Here is a 26662-nt window from a genome sequence, read left to right on the forward strand (position 1 = left end):
GTTTTTCCATCCCAGGGGAATTTTCTGTTTATGTCTTTCCCATGTTTAGGTTTTTAATAGTGTTGCTTGTATTACACAGAAAAATTATGATTGAACACATTTCTGTTTAGAACATTTTAGACAAACTCTTTTCCCATAAATGATTATTTTCGGTAAGTTGAACTTAAAATTGAATTTAAATCTATGGTAGCGTGCGCACACAAATGTTTTAAAAATCAGAAGCAATTTACAAGCAACTTAAGGGCCAAAGCTGGAAAGCTAGCGGTCGTTTCAACCATCAGATCTTTGCTATCTCACATCAGCGCTTGCAACAGTCCTTTTATCTGAGGAGTGAGTCATGATTGTGGATTTGCATGCATGGACGGGGCCAAAATGTTCCTGGACTCCAAACAGGTTAACTGGCAGGGAGCGTGAGGTGAGAGCTGTGGCGGCGCGTGTTTGATGCCAGCGAGTAATTGTGTCATAATGTGAGAGACGAGAGCTGGCAGCTTCCTGTTGCCGTTTGGAGGGGTTCAGTGACACTTGACATGCCTCTTCAGCTTCACAGAGAAGGGCAAGAGAGACCGCTGGAGCAAAAACAGGGAGGCAATGCTTCCTTTTATGCAGAGACACAGGAATGAGAGAGGGCGGGGCTTAGGGCAGAAGAGGGCGGGGTGAAGGGGGAGGAGTCAGTGCTTCTAGAGCAACTCAATCATTAAATGGAGAAGGACTGAATTGTTTAAAAAGGGGGGGAAATGTCCAGAAGTGAGCCAGATGAAACTCATGTACCAGTATTAATCTGTCATTGGAAAATCAAGACCTTATTATTTAAAGCGTCACAAACTTTAGCTTTGTTTAGTTTAGTGTTTTAGTGTTTAACATGCTTAATATATTTTATAAAATTAAAGAAATATAGTTATTTATATTTATTTAGAATTTTGAAATATTGTATACAATAATATGTTAGATTTAGTATCTCAAAAATAAAGAAAAATATAGTTGTTCATATTTATGGTAACTTATAAACCAGTTTAAAACTGTTTATTGGGCTTTTTACACCATTTCTTATCTTCACGTAGCCAGTCCTTCAGACTTTCATTGGGCAAGGACCGCCCAGAGACCGTCTGACTGACATGTAAAGCAACCAATCACAATTAGTTTTGTTCTGCATCATGTTTAGGGCAGTTGAAATGTAAAGTCGATGTCCCTACAATAACAGACAGGTGTGTTAAACTCTTGGACGTATTTTAAATAGTCTATACCATGAACTTTACGTACTTCACATACGACGCCGTTCTACTTCCATGAGGGGGTTTGGCTTCACGACAGCTTTGTTTCCAAAGGACCGTTAAAGAAAGCGACATGCATGTCTCCCTGAGATCCTGTAGAATTCAACCAATCAGATGACAGCTTCGAAACTCCTGAAGTGTTTCCAATGTTGTGTGCCATATGCATCAGACGTTCAGACAACGGTCCGTGGGCGTGACATCTGCGACACCACAACAAAACATTTTAGCTGGGGGTCAGTGGAGCTTTGACCCCGCCTCTAGCTCCGCCCACAGGAAAGAGAAAATTAATCACTAGAAACAGAATGAAACCGCCCATCATGTGATGAAATTTGACAGCTGGGTATTATAGCTTTAATAGAGCAGAACAGTTAATAGGCGATAGCTGACATTTCTGAAACCTTTCTAATTAAAGGCTTCCTTCTTTAAAATCAAGCATAACATCTTTTTTTTTTTCCTTTCTTCTCTATTTCCTCTCTCTCTTCATGTTTGTAAAATCAGGTGATTTCATTAATGCATGCCAGTCAGTCTTAATAAGCCAGGAGGGGAGGTGGGGTGTTGGGGACTCTTATTGAGTGACCTTCTACAAAATAAGCATGTTGCTGGTGGGCTCCGTCCGTGGCCCCACTCCAACGAGCCGGGCCTCATTTACAATGCAAAACCTCCTTCTGTAATCCAAGTGTCCTTTCTGCAATCACAGAGCATAATCTGCTCGTCTCTTGTTACAGACAACACTTTACCGCTCCGGCCGCCACACGATGAGTATTAGAGCCGATATTATTTTCTCTGCGCATTGTTCGCCCATCTTCGCATCACAGAGATTAAGGCAAGACGAGTGCTTTGTGCAGCCACTTGTGCTGAAAAGTGGGCTCATTCTAATACTGTTAAAATAGTCGGCAGGGCCATGTTCATGAATTATAATGGACACAAAAGGTTTGCCTGCTCTGGCATGTGAAAGAGAGATAGCTTTACATTTCATCTTTGTATGGAAATTGATTTTTTGAAGCACTTATTGCTATGTATTTTTACTATAGTCACTTGACAAGTTGTCATACATTTTTTTACTTTAAAATCAACATTAAAATCAAAATGGACACTATTACTTTTTAAAGGTAGGGTAGGCAATTTGTTTATAAACACTTTTTTGTTATACTGGTTGAAACTCTCTTTAAATCCTAATAGCAATCAATAATATAAGTGGTCTAAAGGTAAAACATGTACATTATATCGTCTGTTGGAATCTCAGGAACAAATAATATTCGTCCAATCATTGCATTAGGTCCGAATGCAATGATAGGATGTCCTACCTGCCTCTAAACATATGTATTTTCAAACCTCCGCGCAGACATCAAACGTCATCAGCGCCTTTCATGCTATGCAGATTTGTAGACAGACAGTCTCTGAGCGCCACAAACAAACAGCAGCCCCCTTTTACAGTTCCTCCTGAACCAAAACAATGAGCTTATGCTGCGCTCGCTCCATGTCCTAACCGTAATTACAAGATGGCAACCCGTAATGTTTCTATGCTGAGTCAGAGATCTTTTAGATGTTCACATTCATTATTATTATGTTATTTGCTTTGAGACATTAGGTAATTTAACTCTCGTCACGCTTTGCAGACGCTTCTGTGAGCGTTCATGTGTTTTGAAGGAGACGTGGCTTTGGAGACGCTCTGAAGGGAGAGTGGGATCTCATGCTTTCAACGCTAACTTGCTATTTCTAGCCGCTCCGCAATTGACTACCCTACCTTTAATATACATTTGTAATCCTATTGAAAATTATTTATTTGTTGATATTTGACCATTTTGTGATTATTGGTATAGCAGCAGTGCTTAGTGCAGGTTTTTGTTTTATATTTTTAATGAATTTTAATAAATACTGTATCAAATTAACTGTTTATAATAAGGTCTCATTATTTAATGCATTAACTATCATAAACGAACAATGAGTCATGTTTTATAGCATTTATTAACTTTTGTTGATGTCAGTTTGTTCACAGTGCATTAACTAATGTTAGCAGATACAACTTTTAATTTTGGAAATGTAGTTGTAAATGTTGATATTAACATTAAGATTAATAAATGCTGTAGAAGTATTGGTCATTCTTAGTTCATGTTAACTAATGTAGTAAACTAATATTAACAAATGAAACCTTATTGAAAAGCTCATATGTAGAGCTGCTGGACTCTCAAGGTTAAACAGATGTGATTTCTCTCCCTCAAGTGAATGGCTTGTTTCTTCTTTTTGTTGGAATTGGACTTCAGTTGTCTGTAAGCCGGTTGAAAACCTCAACCCCTTCTCTTTAGTTCTTCAAAAAGAATCCTCAATTCTTTGGTCTACTGGATATGGGTGGAATGTTAGTCTTCCAGAGAAAGATCCAGAAAGTCTTACTTGGATTGTGCCTGCAGCTTTTTGATGCCCAGAGACAAAAAATGAAGAAGAGGAAGAAGAAGAAATCATATGTGCTGTTTGGTTTCTAGTGTTTGAGAGACCAAACATTAAAGGAACACTCCACTTTTTTTGGAAATAGGCTCATTTTCCAACTCCCCTAGAGTTAAACAGTTGAGTTTTACCGTTTTCGAATCCATTCAGCCGAACTCCAGGTCTGGCGGTAGCACTTTTAGCATAGCTTAGCATAGATCATAGAATCTGATTAGACCGTTAGCATCTCTCTCAAAAAAAATTGAACAAAGACTTTAGATATTTTTCCTATTTAAAGGGGGGGTACAATGGTGTTTCATGTATTCAGAGTTGTTTACAGTGTTAAAGAGATGGATTCTCATGCTAATAATGGCCAAAGTTTGAAAAGTTATTTTGAACGAATAACAGAGAATTTCTGTGCTGAAAATCATACTTCCGGATTGCAACACGTTTCGGCTGGTTTTTTTCTATCGTAGATCTAATGACGTAGACCAGAGTGGAACTCCTTATATGAGCATTGCTCTCGGAAAAGCGCGTTCACGCACACGTCGACCAGAGGAGAGAAAGACCGCGCTCATCGGCGCATAGACATCATATATCTCTATATAATATCTATGCATCGACGCGCTACTACCGGAAATCATCATCATCAGCGCTAAATAGGAATGGTTGATGTCAAGAATGTCTCCAAAAAAGTGTGTTTTGGGATGTGAGGGAAAGTTTACCTTGTTCAGCTTCCCAAAGAACCCAGTGTTACTGGAACAGTGGATGCAGTTTGTATTTCCGGGACAGCAAAGGAGTGTGGCAAGTGCGGTTTTGTGTTCTGGTCATTTCAGTGACGAATGTTTTATTAACAAGGCCGAGGTAGTCGCTGGATTTGCAAACCAAATACTATATATATATATAGTAATATGACCTACCGCACCACGATCGATAATAAGCAAACCTTCCCGGGCGCTCCCGCTTGACTCTATAGCTCCGCCCACGCCCAGAATCAAGGACCTCGGCTTTTTCCGGTTAGAATCGGAAAGCTGTATTTTTATTTTATAAATATGATGAAACTAAAGACTTTTTGGAGATATGAAGGACGCACTATTACTCTATAGGTACTCAAGATTAATATGAGATTGACTGAAACTAAGTATTTTACCCCCCCTTTAAAACTTGACTCTTCTGTAGTTACATCGTGTACTAAGACCGACAGAAAATGAAAAGTTGCGATTTTCTAGGCCAATATGACTAGGAACTATACTCTCATTCCTGCGTAATAATCAAGGATCTGTGCTGCCGTACCAGCTGGCGCAATGATATTACAAACTTAGTGCCGGTCACGTTGGAAGTTACCGAGCTGGGGACTATTTTCAGGCGCTGCGGAATATCATTGCGCCTGCTGGTACGGCAGCACAGTTACTTGATTATTACTCTATAAACTCTTTGGTCATTTTTTTGAGAGAGATGCTAACGGTCTAATCAGATTCAATGATCTATGCTAAGCTATGCTAAAAGTGCTACCGCCAGACCTGGAGTTCGGCTGAATGGATTCGAAAACGGTAAAACTCAACTGTTTAACTCTAAGGGAGTTGGAAAATGAGCCTATTTCCAAAAAGAAAGAGATAAGAAAGCGATAAAGAGAGCAGTTGGTGGTCCTGTTCACAGTTGTTTTGGTTTCTGTTTTCATGGGCTTTCCTTTTTATTTTTTTTAAGTATTATTTTTATACAATTATAGTATTTATTAATATTATAATTTTAGTAAAAGTTTTAGTAATTTTGTAATTTTTATTATTTTGAATTTTTTTTTTTTTTTTTTTTTTGAAATTGTAGTATTTAAGTTAGTCGCCAAGGCAGCATTTCCAATTTTTCGATAATTTTTTTAATTTATTTATTATTATTATTATATTTTTTTTTTATACTTAGCATTCGATTTACTTTTATACATGTTTCCAGAAAAAGAAATCGCAGTACATGTTCTTGCCTGTTGATAAACAGGTACACCTGCAAACCTGTTCTGGCATAGCCATGTTTTTCTTTGTGCATCACCTTCTGACCATCGGACAACAGAAAGCTGCATGGGCTGAAGTCAGAGACATCTAGCAGGAATATCCGAAATCTTACTTAAACAATTAATACACAGCAGTATTCTGCTTTACAGTTCCAGCATTGTCCCAAAGTAACACAAGCCCATGTCTGTGTCAACGGTCTGCCTCTTTTTCATTGTTTCAGTTTGGAATAATAATTTGTGAAGCACTAAATTGCTTTGAGGGATAGGACATTAAAGGGATTATTCTCATGTAATCCGCAGGTCCCTGTAGACGTGGACCTGATCACAGAACAGCACCAGTGTTACTGAAACACAACAACTGCATATTTAAGAAGCACACACAGATACTTTAACTGCCTGTTGTTTTTTTTCTTGTCATCCCCAGTTAGCAACAGTAAATCCGTTTCCCCCCTGCTTAGTAAATTAGCGTGTTTAAAGGTTAGACAAGCACACGCTAATTATTTGATTATTTGGACGAGCTCTATCTAAAGAGCATTAAGTTGTGTCTCGGGCAGAAGGAAACCTCTCCAGGGAGGAATGAAGTCAAATTTTTAAAGAGCACGAGTGCTTTTAGCTGCACTACAGTTACAGAAAAGCACATTAAGCTCACTATAAAAGATAACTGGGGAATACTTCATACGAACCTTCATGAATAAGACATAAAAGACTTTATATAATGAGAAACAGATCGTATATGAATCTAAGTTTCATGACATTTTACCTATGTGAGGGTATATAAAATAATAATCTGTTGAGCAATGTGGTAGTTGCAGCTCAACTGGAAGAATATTGCGCTAGCAACACCAGTGTCATGGGTTTGAAGCCAAGGGAACACACATACTAATATGTGTACATGAGCACATTTGATAAAAGTGATAAAAATACATGTAATATCAATTAAAAATATATATTGTTTTATTATTGTTTTTCCTTTTATTTTTAATATTTTTACTTAATTTTTTAATTGTAGTTTCAGTTTTGGAAGTTTACTTTGTGCTGTTATGTTTTATTTTTTATTTGAACTGTAACTTATTTTAAGTTTAAGTTTTTCATCTAATATTTATATTTAATGCTTTTTTTCAGTTAATGAAAACGATGAACAGTTTTTAGTTTTAGTTAGTTCGATGTTGGTTTTAACCAGATATCTGACACAGCTGGTGTGTGTGTGGTTGCAGGTGGAACTGACGGGCAGCAGCGTGTTTGACTACGTTCACCCGGGCGATCACGTGGAGATGGCGGAGCAGTTGGGGATGAAGCTTCCTCCGGGGAGAGGGCTCCTGTCTCAGGGCGGCGGGGCCGAGGACGGGGCCAGCTCTGCCTCCTCTTCCTCTCACTCGGAGACACCTGAGCCAGGTAAGGTCACGTTAAAGGTTAAACACATCATAGACTTGTGTTCGATGTAGTAATCTCCCTAGTTTGTTTTTGCTATTTTATTTTACTTATTGAATTTTATTATTTTGTTTCATTTTATTAACACATATATTATGAATACATAGATTATTAATACATTTCTGTTGTTGCACTTTGAGGGTACGTTTACACGACAACAGTGTACGGAAAAGTTTTTCATTAGCGTCTTTCGCGTAGACGACAACGTTGTCAAAATCATCCCCGTTCACACGGATCCGTCACTGTTTCCACAAATCCACGTTTTTGGAGTTTATACAGAGACGATAGTGGTATCATTTTCAAAAATGTGCACTATGGGACCCATTTTCAAAGGTTTGCGTTTTCAGGCCCCCAAAACGCTGTCGTTGTGTAAATGAACGGCCAAAACGCATAACTAGTTTTTAGTTGAAAGCGATGACGTGTAAACGGACCCTCAGATTTTATTTTATTTTATTAATACATGGATCTCTGGAATACTGGGTTATTGAATACTTGACTCTGATTGGTTCCAAAATGATTTAAGACTTCCGTTTTAATATCTGGATTCTGTGATTCAGGTTATTTTTTCAGTTTTTTCTGCATTGTGTAAATCAGAGGGATTACCATTAGAGAGTCATATTTTCAGCTGTATATATATTTTTTTAAATATTTGTTTATTTGTCAGGGGACAATGCATCGCACATTGTTTCATACATAATTATCACAGTCAAAGCCATAACAATATGTGTAGAAAGGTTTCTTGCTGTTTCTTCTGTGAGTGGACCTTAGGATGCCAAAAGTGTGTGTTAATGGCATGTGTGACATGATATGCCTGATGAGTGTCTTCCGCTCGGCCCGGACTCTCCAGGGGCGGCCCGTGTGACGGCAGCACTGTAACACAGGCTTACCCTGCTCCCGAATTTAATTAGACGAATTGTATGGCAGGGATAAAAAGAGGTGACATTCCTCATTGGAATTCCTTTCAGGCCTCTTATAGACTTTGCCTTCCAAATGTTCCCATTTTCATTGTGTTGTACTGATGATAATTTAAGTATTAGGGGAAAATCCATTTATAAATTAAACAAAATGACTTGATATCCATCAGTCCCCGAGTTCATCAAGCTGTTCAAACATGAGGGAGATTGGCTGGTCGGCCCGGGTCTTCCGAGAGCTTCAGTAATTAGATCTGCCAAGGATTTATTCTTTGCTGATTGGAGCTTTAAATTAATTGAAGTTCCACATTTGTGGTTTTGTCCTTTTCGTGGCGTTTTCTTTTTCTTTTTTTTCTAGCCAGGCTGAAATTTCACACTGGCAGACTCAAAGTGTGTGTGTATTTGAGTGTTAATTTCTTGGCGGGAGTGAGCGAAAGGGTCTTTAATGGTTAGGCGGTTGGTCTGACGCTGAGATTTATTTTTTGTGTACACAGAATCATTAAAGATGTGCTTTACAATCAGATAAAGGGCACCGCGGTCTGTCTTCAAACACCAGAGCTTCATTTATAAATGATGAGGACCGGAGACACATTCTGTGCAACAAGTTTGTGGAGCTTATTTTTAAGGACAAAAAGTGCGTTTTACACCCAGACGGGCAGCATGGATTAAAGTCATTCAATCAATGACGTTGTCTAAATTGTAAGCTTGTTAGTGTAGACCGCTTTCATTTGCTTTTATTTTGTTGCATTGTACCCTAAAAGGACATGGTGATGTTTTTTTTTTTTTTAAAGGAGACGAGAGGAATTTCACTGCTTTTGCATTCCCCCGAAAACGTTTGCATCCGTTCGCAAAACTGAGGTTTCTCACGAAACTGATTTCAGACAGACTTCTGAGTTTTAATGATCAACATCAAAATAGAGCGAGCTTCGGCGAGGAGAATATGTGAATATTTATTGACTACAATAGTAATTTCTCGCTAGAAATTACATCATAAGTGTAAAATGTTTTGCAAAAATGTACAGTTACACACAAACTGACCACCAGCCGCAACTTTCAGACGCCATCTTTATTTTTCTAGCTCAACTGTCACAGAACGGAAAGCACAGGATTGTGGGATATCAAAGTCTGCGAAGGATACCTTCCGACCTTGGACCTCGTCCTCCGAAGGCAGCATTTGTCCGTTTTTGGACGCAGCCTATATTTCAGTGTATTCGCATTTTTCGGGTAACTCAATACACTGTAAAAAAATATTTGTTATTACAACTTTTTATATTTTGTCAAATCAACTTCGATAACTAATGTGTGAAGATAACATACTATTTTGAGTTTCTGTTTATTAAACCATTCTTCTTCATTGTATTAACTAAAAAAATGTATTACAACGAACTAAAAATTTTAAGGCAATTTTAAGGTAACTTGCTTTTTTTAAGTTAAACCAAAACATTTTTTACAGTGTAGTTTTGAGAGAGAGCGCCTGTGTTTTGTAAGAAGTGTTCATTTTGTCAGCTATTGTCTTAGTCCTGTGTAAAATGTACTTTTCAGCTTTTGTCATAATTAGTCAACCTTGTCCTGTTTTTGTTTAGTAAAGTTTTAGTCAATGAAAACTTTGTCATGCTGCACAATGGTTCAACTGATAATAACAATTAGTTTGCTCACGATTATAATCGCAACGATTGTTGTCATTTGCTAAATTGATTTTTACATTTACATACACTTTCGCATAAGCACAAATCAAGAGAATGTCATGGTTTATTTTACCTCACTTAGTTTCCTGATTTATTATAGGCTGTTTATAATACAAATTAACACTCTTTTCATTATGAAAACTGGTAAAACAAGAAACTTCTCTCAAAAATTAAAAATAAATAGTGATTAATTCCAGTAATTCCAAATTACTTTTTTTTTTTTTTCTATTAAAACAACAGCAAATTCAGCAACCACAATCGCAAACAACATATGCGAGATCCATGTTTGGATTTATTACATTTCAACAGTGAGAAGCTTTGGTCACAGATTTAGTCGACACAAGCGGCTCGAGATAGAACACAGATTGACTAAATGACATTTTCATTTAAGCAGAATATCTAAATGGAGATAGTTAAACTCCAGCTTACTTGTTTGTCATGTTATCTGTGTTTTCAGATCATCCGCGCTGCTTCTGTGCAGTGTAGAGAGAGCGCGGGCGCATGGTTGCCAGATTGCTAAGATTAAGTAAAACACCGGGTACAAAATTAACAGAAAACCTCTGATTGCATGGGGATTTAAACTCTTGACATTTGGCAACCGCAAGCATGAACGCTCATAGATGCCTGTATAGCAGTAGCCTATGTGATATTTTGTCTCCTCTTTTTTTCCACAAAGATTTTGGTTAAGTTTTTATTTTTTTAATTAGGGCAACTTTTTTTACGTCAACGCTATTTCATGTTGATGTAGTCACAGCTAACATTGAATGACTTTGGTGTCGTCTCGTCTTAGTCATGGGCATAAAAGCTCGTTGACATTTTTCGTCACAGTTTTCATTAACGAAATGAACACTATTTGTAAGCGAACAAAGATTCTTGAGGAACGCAATACTTTTGCGAGTAAACACCAGTGTTTTGCAAGAGAAAACAAAGGTTCTCAGGGGAGATATATACTTTTTTTCTCCCATCTCATATGTCTTTCCATCACCATGTCCCATTAGGGATATGTGACAAATGTGCCCAACGGGTCAAGATTGATATAACTTTTACATTTCCCTGTCCTCTGCTCTATCTTTGATGCGCCATCCAAGCCACTGCCATTGAGATGAATGGGAATGCTAATAGTTCTTTCTCCAGGTATTATAGTCCTCCTTTGGACACAACATCTCCCTCTTGTTCTCTTTTTCTTTCTCTCTGAACGAATGGCAGGTTGAGCTGTGTTTAATGTGGAGTCAAGCGTTTCACCTCCTGTCATCCCCCTCATATGTTCGTGTGTCCTGCCTCTACACTCCTATTTTTGCCTATGAATGTCACTTTTTTCATCTGCTCAACCTGCAGAGTAAATTGTGTTATCAACAGCCTATTTTAAATATCTGGCAGTCAGAGGGGAGAGCGTGTTTTCCTTCATCACTAGCTCCATCTCTCTCTCTCAAGGGCATGACACGCCGGCAATAAAGCGGTAAACACGGCGGTATTTTTCTTGAAGATCGTAATCCTGCTGTTTGTCAACAAGAGGCTTTTGATGAGCATGAAAAGAAGCCTCCCGTTTGTGCATTAATAAAAGAAAACGATTCAAGCTTCATTTGCAATGAGATGAATTTGGAAACAGACCCGTGCGCCTGTGACATCTGTCCAATCGGCTTAGCCACAGAGAGCACATCACTCGCCGCACTGCTTTTACTTACAGTTTCTTTAACCAAATCATTCCTTTTAAAGGAATTCCTTTCATTCAGCATTCTTTGATATATTTTACGTTCATCGAATGGCTGACTTAAGAAATACCTTTTAAATTGGAGGTGTGTATTCTTCACTTCATATTTCAGAAAGTCTTCATGATCATCTTCAGTATATAATTTAGTGTATAATTTTATAAAAAATAACACTTTTCCTGAACACAAAAACAGTAAGAATCTCAATCATGCCTGAACATGATAGATAGATAGATAGATAGATAGATAGATAGATAGATAGATAGATAGATAGATAGATAGATAGATAGATAGATAGATAGATAGATAGATAGATAGATAGATAGATAGATAGATAGATAGATAGATAGATAGACAGATAGATTGATAGATAGATAGATAGACCGACAGATAGATAGATAGATAGATAGATAGATAGATAGATAGATAGATAGATAGATAGATAGATAGATAGATAGATAGATAGATAGATAGATAGATAGATAGATAGATAGATAGATAGACTTTACATCTTTTAATGCAGACTTTACATCTTTGAATGCAGCTTATCAGAATTTAAATCTGGAATTTAGCATTTTATAATAATTTAATTTATTAAATTAATTTATTTGGCAAAAAAATAAATGTATATTTTGATTTCACCTCCATTTTTTTGGAGACATATGATGACCAGTATAATGTATGCCAACATACATCCCTGAAACAAGAGATGTGGCATTAAACATTGATAAAAAGAAGAAGATACTCTAAATAAAGGAAAGAACATCAGAATTAACCTTTGGCAGTGCTGTGAGGATGTGAGGATGATGGGCCGAGGAGCGTGCGGTCCCAGCGCAGGGCTCAGGGTGTCTTCTGTGGGCAGGGTGATCCGGACTCTCCCGCAGGGTCAGACCTTTGATTTGTGTGGATTCTCCTCTAGCCTTTAACAGGTGTCTGCTGCTGCGGGTGACATTTGAAATGCAAATAGAGCTCTTTTCCACAAGGCCTCTGAATCTAGCCCTGTCAGACCAGAGTAAAACCTCCAGCACATACGCACACATTCACGTGCACAGCTGTCTTTGATGCACACACACACTCTGTGCTGTACACAAACACATATTCACACAGAAACGCTGTCAGATGAGGCTTGCGTTCTGAAAAGAGCTGTCAGTTAAAAGGAAGAGACTCTCTCCACTCTAGCCAATGGCGGTTAATTTAGATCATTTACTATCTACTATTTTAGTAATAAGAATTACAGTTTGCTGGCCATAAAACTGTATTAGTTTTTTGTTTTTTACTAGTTTTAACTTTTCACCCTTACTAGTCAAGTCAGTTCACCTTCATTATATAGGGCTTTTTCCAACTAAACTTTTAATGTGTTTTGGCCGTTCATTTACATGCGTTCTCAGGCCACTAAAACGCCGTTGTCATGTAGATGAACGGCCAAAACACACAAAGTGCACATTTTTGAAAACGGGTTTTGAAAGCAATACTGTTATCATCTCCTTGTAAACTTTAAAAAAAAAAAAGTGAATCTGTGAAAACGGTGACGGCATGCATTGCACATGCGTATTACGTGTTGTTTAGTCTATGTATGCGTGTGTGGGCATGTAGTCTTTCTTTACAAAGTGGCATCGCAACTATACTTGTCTGGCAGCAGAATACAACGTTTTAAGTCGTTTCCGCGGATGCGTGTGAACGGGAATCATTTTGATAACATTTTCATCTGTGCATCTTACACTCACTCACAGACACAGTCAAGCCTTCAGCTGTAACTCTTTCCCCACCGTTGACTGAAATTTCCATCATTTGTGAGACAACGCTTCCTCTCAATTGACGGAAATTTCCAGCTTTCTACGTTTTCACTGTTATACGTAACCGTGAAAGAGTGCTGAATCTCCTGATCAAAAGACATGTAAAGAAGAAGCAGAAACATGCAATATCATGAGCAAATATGTAAAATAACGGCATCATCAACATTAAACAGCATATAAATCAAAACCACCAAACATTACCGAATGAAATGTCGACCCGGGACGAGGTACAGGACTGTGAAGCTTTGGGGGTGTTGATGGACTCGATCTACTCGTGTTTTAATCATTGTTCTGAATGCAGTCTTTGACAAAAACACGATTTTCTCAGCTTTTTGCTCAAAATGTAGCTTTTTGTATGAAACCTACCCACATTTAAGTGTTGATTAAAAAAAATGCATTGTTGAATAAAAGTTTTTTTTTTTTTTTTTTTTTTTTTTTTTTTTTTACAAGCAGAGGCTCTGTTCTTTTTTATACATTTCATGTTCAGATATAAAAATATAAAAACCTGGGGGCCATGAAATTTTGTGAAAATGATCAAAAATGCTGGTGATGGCTGGCAACGTTGGCAGGGAAAGAGTTAGTTTCTTGACATTTACAATATTTACTGCATAAAATACTGTCTTTGATCTGTATTTGAAGGTTCTCTATGGTCAGTTTTGCACAGGTTTCAAAATGGCATCAAAGGGCAAAATATTTGTCAAAAATAATGCAATATTTTGTAGATTTACATCTTTCTAGTTCTACTTAGCCATACGTATAAGACCGTAGTTATATAATGATTATTTTTCACACCATTTTTCTGCTCTCAGGACACCAGAGGCATCTATAGCCGAGGTCGCTGACCTCAGCGGCTGCTGTCCACTGTCTGGGTCATCGGGGGATTCTGTGGTCTGCATTACCCAGAATCCTCCCAGGTGAATCCCGCTCTGTCGTAGGTGTTTGGCACATATAGAGGAGCGTCCTTGAGAAGAGTTGGGGTCACACAAGCAGTTAGCACTGGCTCAGAATACAAATAATGGGATTAGCGCTCACGGACGGCACACATTAGCCTAACACACCTGTGAAGAGTTGTGTTTCTCATCCGTTTCACACACAGTTTTAGATACTAGTGTAGTTTAGATTGTGTATGTGTGGGGGGAGGTAGTATACACCTATTGTGGCATTTGGATTCTTCATGCAATATGTGTTTGGAAACGTATGTTTCTCTTAGAAGTATATGAATGTCATCGCAATAGCAAACAATATCAAGTGGCATTTGCAAACAAATGATGCTAGACCTATTAAAATGTAGTTCACATAGTCACACAAGCACCTGGGTTCGTGGAAAATGGGATATCAATGGGGTCAGGAGTGATCACATGACCAAAACTATTGGAGGAGTTTTAATTGAAATCTGAAGTTCCTGAGGTCTGCGGCTCAAACATATTGATTTTATTCAGGCTGACCCAGCCAATGGGGTCACGTTTGAACCCATCTGACATTTCTTCAATTCATCTCACTTCCAGAGCCCCAATACTTCACCCTTCGGAGAGGCAATGAGGGGTGTGTGTGGGTCCTGGGAAACCCACAAGGAAAACAGCTTATAAAGCATACTAAGTTATGTTTTTTTGAAAGTCTAAACATGCAGAAAGCTTTCTGTCAATGTTGTGTTTAGGTGTTTGTACAGTACAGTATAGTATAGGGACCATTACGACTATAGAAAGTCCCCATAAAACATGTACCCCAACGCGTGTGTGTGCGCGCTAATTTGTGTCCTTTATCATGTGACAAATGAGGATTTAAATTCATTCGAGTTTTTGATGTTCTTATTGTGCATGATTCACCATTAAATGTTATTGAACTGTTTTTTTTGCATTTATTAAATGATTGGTAATACTATACAATACTTTTCAATATGATAACATTCGTTTATGGATTAATTACAAAAAGCTGACAGAAAAACAAAAAGCTGACAGAAAAAAAGCATACATTGATCAGTTATTTAGATTTTTGGTTCTCTCTTGTGTTTGCCTGTGAATAGAATGGAATAGCATGTCAAAATTATTTTTCTTACAAAATTTTGTTCATGTACACTAGCGTTCCAAAGTTTGGGATCAGTATTTTTTTTTAAAGAAATTAATACTTTTTATTCAGCAAGAATGCAATGATAATATATCAATGATAATAATAAGATTAATAAGAAAATCAGTATATTAGAATGATTTCTGAAGGCTCATGTGACACTGAAGACTGGAGTGATGATGCTGAAAATTCACCACAGGAATAAATTACATTTTAAAATATATTCAAATAGAAAACCTTTATTTTGAATTTTAATAAAATGTCATCTCATTAATGCAACCTTGGTGAGCATAAGAGAGAAAAAGTCTTGCAATCTTGCATTTAGTAATGTCAATTTTATACATATAAAAATGTTCATTGTTAATTATAGGTTTGTTTAATAAAAGTTTTTCATAATACATTAATTGTATTTTAACAACTTCAAGTTCTGTCAGTTCATGTTATATATTGCACTTGCATTTGATAGTAACATGTGGGACCCTGTTTTGTGTAGTAAGACGTTAGAATTAGCTCTGATATGAAGGAAACTCTATCGCCCCCTTGAGGTTGACTAACAGCGTGACACAATCATTTGTTTTACAGTTTTGTGCACAATAAAGTTTGTACAATGCAATTGACATCTGCATATCTGAAGCGTTTAAGGCTGTAGATAACCCTCTTGTGCACTTCACATGATTTTAACTGAGTTCTTCCCATGAAAAACGATTGAAATCAGTTGCGTTTCATTAGGAAAAGGCTGCCTATGTAGACGGCAGTGAAGCTCCTAGGGTTTGGAACAGAGCTAGTGTTTAACTGAAGCTGCTCGTGACTGATCCGCGTAGAGCCACAGGAGCTCCGAGATCTTACGCTTACACGTTTAATACTGCCCTGCCAGAACGTCCCGCCTGGCCTCCATCCAAACAGAAGCACGTACACAAACCGGCCTGCCGTAATGAACACCGAGTGGAAGAATAAGTTTCAGGGTTTCGGCTATACTAGATGCTTTTTCTGACAATTAAAGCACGGCCACAGCTTGAGTTTGTTTTCCCGCAAAGCGTCAGATCTGTTTATTCTGTCGCACGCCTCGTTTTGATTAAGAATGCAAATCCGATTCTTTTGTCCATCTGCGTTTCTGTCAGTGAAGGAGTGCATTTAATTAAAACAAACACGAGTGTCTGCTGTGATGTTTTTGTCGTCTTCTCCATAGAGCGAATCAGGCCAAATCAGACGCTCAGGTTGTCTGCTCGTCTCAGCTGTAAATACTAACGGCAGTGCAGGTGGCTACTGTGAGGATTTGTTTTCCAGTAGTGTCTATTACGCGAGACATGACTGGGACGCAGATTCCGAGATTTTTCCAGTGGCGGTCTCCAATCACAGATGGCAGATGGGGATTTATTTTTTATTTTTTTGCCATAGCCGCTGTGGAGATGAACAGGAGGAGATGATGTGTTGAGCTCCGTCCAATGTGTCTTTACTGTTGTTGTTTTATGACTCATGGGAATCCCACAGGATGAGTCACAGACACATGAAACACACACACTGTGTTTTTTTTCTTTTTCAAGATAATGACATATGAAGAAATCTATGTTTGTTTGTTAGGTCATTATAAACAAATCTGTTGGTTTGTAGACGGTCAGATCTGTGGCGCAGTGTGAGTGATTCTGATTCTGTCTGGAGTGCAAACAATAATACAGTGATTCTGTTTTACTCATTATCCACTTTATAGTCTATTTAATAAACTTTCACGACCTTTACAGTACATTCAATTAACTTATTTTATTATAAAATATATATTTTTTTTTACTTTTTAATCTCTTGATTTAAAAAAAAAAACTTTTAAATAATTTAATAATGTTTTGAAATCATTTTAATAATAAATAAAATTATAAAAATAAGTTGTTTTTAACACAATAATTTCATTACTAAAATACAGTAGTGGGCAAAAGTGATGTCTAGAGGGATATTTGGTGTCAATGACCCAAGTTTGATTAAACCATCAAAATATGAGAACAATATTTGATATATATTGTAAATATGATCGAAGAACAAAACATGATTTGGTTAAAGTATTTATCTGACACAATTTTGCAGAAAAAGGCAAACTACAGCTACAGGTTTTATACTATGCAAAAAAAAAAAAGTGCATAGAAAAACAAAAAGCTGACAGAAAAAAATCCATTGACTTCCTGTTATTAATATTTTGTTGGTTCTCTCTTGTTATTGCCTGTGTTTATAATTTCTTTGTATGCCAGCTTGGCCAAAAACTGTTTCATTGCGTTATCAAAAATAAAAGCACAACTACGCAATATGCTCACGAATTCATTAAAACATTTTTTTTTATAATATTTGAATACGTCAATTTCCCTAAGCCGGACATCACATTTGGTCACTACTGTATTAGATCATACAGCTCTATAATATTTATTTACTGTCACAGATTCAATAATGTAATAATTTTCATGTTTTATAGTTTGTTGGTGTGTTTTCTTTACATATTCACTTTTTGATTTAAGATTTATTAAATTAAAAACCACTTAAAATTTGACGCACAACTGTTCTAGATAGAATAGAATAGAATAGAATAGAATAGAATAGAATAGAATAGAATAGAATAGAATAGAATAGAATGTCAAAAAATATTTTTTTGCACCTACATTTGAAATTTTTTTGTCTCTTTTGGTGGCATTTTTGCCTCGGCCAAGACAATTGTATTGTCTTTGTGTCATGCTGTATATGTAGTTGTCATGCATGTAAACATGTGATGTAGTGCACTTGTAGCTTTTACAGCACTGGTGTCGTAACGATCTTGCTAGTTGTAAGTAAAAGACCTAATGCTTGTTAATTTCGCGTGCTTGAGGGAAAACGTCATAACTTACTCCGTAATTATGAAAGTGCCTATCGCTTCATCAGATAGATTCACTGTCAAAAGCCCCGAGCTGGGCGTCGTGATGAACTAGCCACCATAAATAAGGGACTGGCCTGCTTGCTAAGACAAATGTTTTTAATCATCTGATGTGTTCATTTATACCAAGCCCTAAGTTTAGCCTTAAATTAAGGCTCTTGCTAGAACATAACTTGATTTAGAAATGCCCATCAATCCTGGGCGGTCTTTATGTGGAGGAAAAGCTCAGAGGAAGTGTGTTGATCTTTATTCGTCCTTTGCTCTTGTCTAAAAACTCACTTAAAGGTAAGTGGAAAAATGCACGTTCTTTTTTCAGTGGAACACAAATGAAGTTTGTTCATTGCAGAATGTCCGAGCTGTTTCCATGCAATGAAAGCAAATGGTGATTTATCATATAACTTTAGAAGACTTTGATGAATACTGTCCTTTTTGATCAGATTGAACATTCTTCATAACTAATTTCTGTTCTACAGATGAAAGTGATGCATGAAGGTGAGGGAAATGTGAAAATAAACATTTTGTAATGTTTTGTTACAACAAAAAGCTCTGTTTAAAAAAAATATGGGTCTTTTGCTACCCGTTTTCTTTTTATTTTATTATTGTTGTTTAGTTTTATTGTGTTCTTAAAGGTTTTTAGATGTCATATTAAGTGACAAATGACATCAAACAACATAATTCAAATTTGTTCTTTAGTCCAAAGTGCCTTTCATGCTTATTTTCAAAACATATTATAGGAACGTGAAAATTAGTCATCTTATAAGTTACCTTTTTGTTTTATGTATGCTTTTAATGGAATTGTGTATAGTTTATTTGATTTGCTCTGGATCGTGGACATTTTTTTTGTTTTCAACAGTTCACCCAAAAATTAAACAATTAAAAATTCATAATTTATATACTCTCCCTCATGTTGTTCCAAACCTGTGTCCGTTTCTTTCTTCTGTTAAACGCAAAATAAGATATTTTGAAGAATATTGGAAATCAAAAAGTTGACGGTAGCCATTGACTTCAATAGGAAAAGAAAATACTATGGAAGTCAAAGGGGTCCATCAACTTTTGGTTACCAACATTCTTGAAAATAACTTAATTTGGGTTCAGCAGAAGAAAGAAACTCATACAGGTTGGGAACAACATGTGTGAGTAAATGATGACAGAAATGACCAAAAATTATGACATTTTTGGGTGAACTATCCCTTTAACACATGTTTAAAACAAACATTGTAATGTTCAGACATTCAAAATGAACTTGACATGGAATCTTGTAAACATGCCACTTTTGCACAAGACACAGAGACAATATAATGACTTCTAAAGCCTCTTTTTGTAACGTCTATTCAGTGCCGCGTCTGTCACCATCATGTAATGTCTTTCAATTATCTTCATTCGAGGGAAATATATATGTGATGTATCAATTGGTATATCATGCAATTAATCAATCATCAGCCCTAGTGTTAATGAATTGAGTTCACGGCATCATCTTTCGCTTTTGGCGTACGTGTGCGTTCTGAGAGTCTTTTATTCTCCGTGACGGCACTGAGGACAGAGGAGTCACATGCTGATGCCTCTCATCTCAGCTATTATTAAAGGGCATTATCAAGCTTTTCAAATGTCTACAGTGCTTCAGCCATCATGAGCCCTTCAGTATCAAACCATACAGAAACATGCAAAACAATCCTGCGAGAGGAACAAAGAAACTAATGACAGCTTAGCCGGCCTAAAAGATTGAGAATTCTGTCACGAGGAAAGCGCAAGATCACTGGAGGAGGAAGGCTTCGGAGCTTTGAAAGACAAAGGCGGGATCAAGCGGTCTCCAGACTATTAGAAGCCAGTTTTATTTAAGCTTATTTGGCTGATAAGGTTGTCAGAAAGGGCTTTTTATCAGGCGAGAGGAGTAGGCGGCGAGCATTACGCCCCCGTTCCCAGGCAGTGGGTGCGCGGCGAGTCGCGCGGTGGGAAAGTCTTTCCGTAAAGCTGCTTGGCGCTTTCACACAGGAAAAGCCCAATTTGAGCTCGGCTCTTACAGGATGAGAGGGCAGTTAGGACTGAACCCCGAGATCATCTTTTGTTTTATGTGTTTTATGGATTTTGTTGTTTGTACTACATCATCAGGCTTGCGTGTTGCGTTGAGTTCTTGTTTCGGACCGTGCAGATCTGTTTCTCAGGCTACGATGGGTTTTTGCTCTGAATGTTTTTGAAGTAGCAAAAGCACACACAGGTTTACTATCGACTTTTATGCTCTTATTAGATTAGTAATGTGGTGAAGAGACTTGAGCTTGCATCATCTGGAGAGTATGTGCTAAACGCTACTCAACAGCTCTATATACACACTGGGAATATGTTTGTTTACTTTTGCTGTATAGGCAAATATTTCTAGATATTGCTATGTTTTTATTGTTGTTGTTTCCCATTTTCATTTGGAAATATCCCGAGACGTGAACTAAATGTGGCAAAACCTAAATTTGGGAACATTTCCTCATGGAAAAACATTTAGTAAATACAGTTCACTAACTAACTATTGGATGGATGGATGGATGGATGGATGGATGGATGGATGGATGGATGGATGGATGGATAAAGGATGGATAAAGGATGGATAAAGGATGGATAAAGGATGGATAAAGGATGGATAAAGGATGGATGAAAGGATGGATAAAGGATGGATGAAAGGATGGATGAAAGGATGGATGAATGGATGGATAGATAAAATATGAATCGATAAAAGGATGGATGTATTCAGTGGGTGAAACGATGGATGGATAAAATATGGATAGAATAAAGGCTGGATGGATGGATTGATGGATGAAAGCGTGGATGAATTGATGGATGAAAGGGTGTATGAAAGGATGGTTGAACAAAAGGATAGATAAAATATGAATAGATAGGATGTATTGGGTGGGTGAAAGGATGCATGGATAAAATATGGATAGATAAAAGGATGGATGGATGGATGAAAGTGTGGATTAATGGATGGATAGATGGATGAAAGCATGGATGGATGGATGATGGATAAATGGGTGAATGGAGGATGGATGGGTGGATGGATTGATGGATGGATGGATAAAAGAAAGAAACAAAGATGAACCAACAAACAATTGAATAAACAAATGAATAATATAATTATTAAACAAAGTTACAAATGTGCACTACTTTTTAAAGAAATATTAAACTTTTATTCAGAAAGGATGCATTAAATTTATACAAATTTCAGTAAAGACATTTATCATTTCAATAAATGCTGTTCTTTTGAACTTTTCTTCATCAAAGAATCCTGAAAAAAAGGTTCAGTTTCCACAAAATATTAAACAGCACAACGCTTTTCAACATTTGATAATAAGAAATGTTTCTTGAGCCGCAAATCGTTGTATCCGAATGATTTCTGAATGATCATATAACTGAAGACTGGAGTAATGATGCTGAGGTTTCAGCTTTTGTGTGAGTGTCATTTTGGTCCATCATGCACTACAAGAACACAATCTATATTCTTAAATCAGGCATAATATGTTACAAGTTTTAATTTCCAAGACCCCATGTGCATCACTCATGAAGTGTTTTTGCTCTGAACACGGATTATCCAGTCCACTTGACCCCAGAGTCCATGTCTCGATGAGTGGAGGAACAGAATAATGCTCTTATTCACAGTTTCCTGTGGTGTTTAGACAGCACTCCCTCTGCAGAAGTGGAATGCTTTCATTGCCAAGTTTCATATATATATATAAACGTTTGTTTATTAGGGCCTTACAACGCAGCAGAGATAAGCGGCGAGCAGGTAACAGGTCTTTGCCCAATAATCAGGGGGAAATTATCGGCCCGCGCCTCCTCGTGACACAATTTGTCAGACTTGCTGATAGAAAACAAATTCTATTCATAAAGCCGCTCTCCCCTTGGCACCGGTGCGATTCGCTAGCAATTCAATTATAGTTTTGTGCGATAGTGAACCCAGAGAGAGAATCCAGCCTGACAAGAAATATGACAGGACAGTAACGGAGTGTTTATGCAATTAAACTTTCACTGACAATACCTGGCGAGTGATGAATGTCTGGGTGGACATATATGTGTGCGAGCGCTGCCCCGTAAGGACTGCACATTTTTCATGATTTTACAGCCCATTCTGATCCGTTAGGAACGCGTGGAGAAAGAGAGACAGAAGGGAAGAGGGTGGAGAGTTTCTATTGCTTGTGCCGGTGACTAAACCCTGCTAAGAGGAAAAGAAGAGAAGATCGAGATGCCATGTTTCGGTTTAGTTTTTGTAAAACTTTGAGGCTCTTCATATAGTCACTTAACACTAAAAAAAAATGTTTTAAGTAAATTTCACATATGCAATTAAGTCAAATCTACTTAACTAAGTAAAATGAACAAAGAAAATAAGTAACTTTAACTCGGCCATTAAAGTTTGTTGAGTCATTTCTACACTGTTTGGAGTCTATTTTACTCAAACAATATAACACTGAATTAAGCCATGCTTTTAAAGTGTATGCTTTACTTACAACATCTAACTAAATAATACTTATGTAGACAATATAACTACATAATAGAAGTAATATACCCACATGAACACAGAGATCTCAATACTTGGTCACATTCGTTGGATCATTTGAGTAGAAAACGAACTCCAGATGTCAAAAAACAGCAAGTAACTAAACAACAAAAGCAATGATAAAACTGTGTAAATACAGATGAAAAACAGTGAAAAATCAACCTTATTAATTATTCATGCCCCAGTGCATGATGGGAACACCAGTAAGTTGAGTAGGTTTTACTTATAACATTGATATTTACACTTTAATTTCTACAATCTTAAATTGAGTACTAATATAGAATTGAGTATTTGCCTAAACTAAATTTCATTACTTATTCAGGTTAATTCACCACATTTTTATCAGTGTACTTCTTTTGGTTTCTGAAACAAAGAAACTGTTCACAAAGCCTCAGGATCTGAGGATCAATCAGTTGATATTATTTGTATTTATATGTTTATCTGAAATGATTCAGAATCGGTCTCACTCTTGTTCAGTCACTTACTATATATGATGTAAGAAGGAATGCATGCAGAAATCAATGAATGAACAAAAGCTAAGAAACATGAAGGAATGACCCCAGAGTTCCTTCAAGTTCCTTCATGAAATTCAGTTTTTAGTTTTAATCTGCCATTTTGTTTGATTAATTCCAGCTCTTCTCAATCGAATACTAATTTAGTGTACATGTTGTGGCTAATGTAAACAAGAAAGAAAGAACAACCAACAAATTCACAAATGAATGAACAACCAAATGTATAATTGAGTGAATTGAGTATGTAGAAACATGTAAATAATGCTCTGAGTCTCGATACAGAAGTTGATTTGTGCATAATCAGCAGATTGTCTTATTTTATCCCTGGAGTCTTTGGCTGTTGGTCATCTGCCGGTCTCTAGTTTGAGGTTTCGTTCTGACGGGTGGTTTCAGTCACGCTGTTTTGTCCAAAGATCAGAGCGGAGGTGAGCTGTTCTTTTTAATGAATCATTTGTCCTTCAAACAGTGAAGTTTCTCTCCTCGCCGCGCTCTCTCCACAGATAATTAGGCCCCATAGTTCAGTTAATTCCACAGGAGAGCTCATGCTAGCCACCTGCTCCTTTTGGACGGCTAATCTTTGTCTTGTAAGATTCCGTCCCCGTAGAATTGTTCCGTCTCGCGAAGAATGAGGAAATGCGCTGTTTTTCCCCGTAGTGTCCCACTGTTGCTTGAATTTGTAATGCGGGAAACCCGTACGCCTCCCCACCCCCACCCCCGCGTTCTGTGCGCAGTGATAGCGAGGTGTTGATTTTAGGTGTATATGGATCTCAAAGTAATCCTATTAATTCAAAGTGAATAACAAAGCAGCCTGCCTCTTTTTTTTCTTTTTTCTTTTTTTCACGTGCCGTTCCATTTATTCAACCTGCTAGGGCTTTGTTTCTCCATCATAATTATTTCCAAGTCAGATCCGCGCTGATTTCCTGGTGGACTTGTGTACCTCCGACTAACTTGAGGAACAACGGAGCTCGGATAATTCGCACCGTTCCTCTGGGGTGGTGTTCTCTGTTTTTTTCAAGGACATTTTTATTACAAAGCTGATGGAATTTGCATATTAATTCATTTCTTTCAATTTTTAAGATTAAATGTTGTCAACATGTATCAGTGCAAGGTTTTGACAGACCTGATGAAATAGGTCAGTCATGCTTGAACGTCGTGGCGTAAAGCAGCCAGCTGCAACCTCTCTCTCTCTCTCTTCCTCATACTCGCGCACACAAACTCGCGTCGCATACTCAATCACTCAATCTTTCCTTCTCTTTCTGTTCCTTGTTTCCCCCTCCCCATCTCTCTGTTTCGTGCTACTTGATTAAAGGAAAAGTGCGGCCGGGGCTAAAATGACATGCCAAATTCTATCAACTTCCATTGAGGGCTCTCTCCTAAATTAGAATGCCATTAGAGGCTTTTGATTTATAAAGTGCATTTTCATGTTTCTCTTCTGTGTATTTTTTCCTCTCGTGTAAGCTGTGTGACCTTTTGCGCCTGTAGTTTTGCCTGCCTCGGTCAATAAGTGAAGCGTTTTACATTCATTAATATTTTGTGCATGAGTCTAATAGGTTGTCCTGACAGTATGTCCTGGCCTTTTCTCGTTTGTCTTTGTTTATCTATCTCAATTGGAATCACAAATATAGTACAATAATAAACAAAGAGAGAATAGACTTATCAGCTAGAATATTAGAATATCAGCTATTTTATCAAATATCGCTGATGTCTCGAAATGATATATTGCAGATAAATACATAAATATAGCTGCTAGCCAAGCCCCTTATGGCCATGTTTATATATAATAATTTCAGATGAGATCATTCTCCGAAAAACACAAGTCTGGAACAGAAGCAATTTTTGAATAATTTCTGGCCACAGTACCTCTTGCAGGTCTGGGCATGAGCCACACAGGATTTGAACCCATGACCTGAAAGGTTTGGTCCTTGTGGCATTACTGATTGGGCCACTCAGTTGACGCTGTTTACCAGGTTGCCGGGGAGAGTCTTCAGTGTGAGTGAGTACACAAGGGCATTACTTTAAATCAGATTAGCATGCTAAGCTAACTTAATGCTAATGTATCTTATGGTTAACCTGATAGCTGAAAAGTTACATTAGAAAGAATGGCAACTGGTTAGCATATTAACCAATTAGCATGCTAAGCTAACTAGCATAAGACAACAAACACAGGGTAGGGTCAATATTGGGGAGGTATTTTCTAGGAACGGTAGCGAATATCAAAAATCCAGTGCGGCTCATTCCAAAGATCATCTGAGCTGATTATGAACAAAATTGTGCAAAATGTGTTAAAAAAAAACTGTTTTCATTTGCTTCAGTATGGCAGAGAGTCACTTTGTTGGAAAATGACAAATGAGAAATATGATACAAAGAAAACAAATTTAGAAAATATTTGCAAAAAAAAAACATATCTCTGGTGGTGCGTATCTCTATATTAGGTTGCGCTGTATTCAAACTTCTCAGGTACCTTCAGGACAGGCTGATGATGATCCATACCAAATTTTGTGCCGATATGTCAAATATTGAAATTTATAACAAAATTTTAAATGATCCTGGCAAAATTGGTATCCAATTGGATTTGGTATGACACAAGGAATCCATAGACACCAATATTATGACTCTCTGAAACACTGTTCTAAAGTTATTAGCAAAAAGAGCAATTTTTCAGCAATCCCAAATTTGGCATGGACCCTCAGATCACGGTTCCAATAAAGCCTACCAATTTTCGTTTCGATTGATCAAAGTTTGGCCGGGATACAGCTTCTGAACCAATTTTTGGTTGACCTCGTTAAGTTTGCAACATCATAACTTTTGAACAAAGATGAATGAAAAAATATGTTCAGTTATTTCTGTGTGGCTCAGTCCAAAGATCACCTGAGCCAATTTTCATAAGAATTGGAAAAAATTTGACGGAGTAGCAACGAAAAAACATAATACTGTACTTGGTCACTACTGTAATGGGCAGAATCTTAATGTGAGGTATTGAATATGATCAGTATGATGAGAGGAATCCGGTGTACTAAGTTTAATTTTTCTAGATCAAAGGGTTCAAAAGTATAACCATTTGAAAAGTAAATTTTTAAACTGGTGGTGGCGCTATAGAGTTGGTCGTAGAGACCCAAAAATTGGTCAGACTACTTGTCATTACCATCACTACAAGTATGCCTATTTTTAGCATTTTCCTAATTATGGTTCATAGGGCTGCCATTGACTCCCATTGGTCAGGAATAATAATAAAGTAAACTTACAATTCCAATTCAATTCCCTTTGGGACTTGGTCCCTAATAACATTTAATGAGATGCACACACACTTTCTGAAATTATATGAACTCTTATTTTAATTACACTACCGTTCAGATGTCTCTGAAATACTGTATGTCTTCAGCTCACCAAGGCTAAATTTATTTAATTAAAAAAATGATATATATATATATATAAATATATATATATGATTTATTTTATTATATAGATAAAT

At 37.1% G+C, this 26662-nt stretch overlaps 1 protein-coding gene across 4 annotated transcripts in view; it reads left to right on the forward strand.

The window, feature by feature from the left end:
- The window catches only part of npas3 (neuronal PAS domain protein 3), a 295848-nt gene that overhangs the window by 226209 nt on the left and 42977 nt on the right, over nucleotides 1-26662 (forward strand). For all 4 annotated transcript variants that reach the window (XM_079634098.1, XM_079634099.1, XM_079634100.1 and 1 more), the window contains one exon: nucleotides 6900-7077. In XM_079634098.1, the coding sequence (XP_079490224.1) occupies nucleotides 6900-7077 (178 nt within the window). The remainder of the gene's footprint in view (nucleotides 1-6899; nucleotides 7078-26662) is intronic.

Source organism: Phoxinus phoxinus (genome assembly GCF_949152265.1).
Source record: "Phoxinus phoxinus genome assembly, chromosome: 13".
NCBI classification, from domain to species: Eukaryota; Metazoa; Chordata; class Actinopteri; order Cypriniformes; family Leuciscidae; genus Phoxinus; species Phoxinus phoxinus.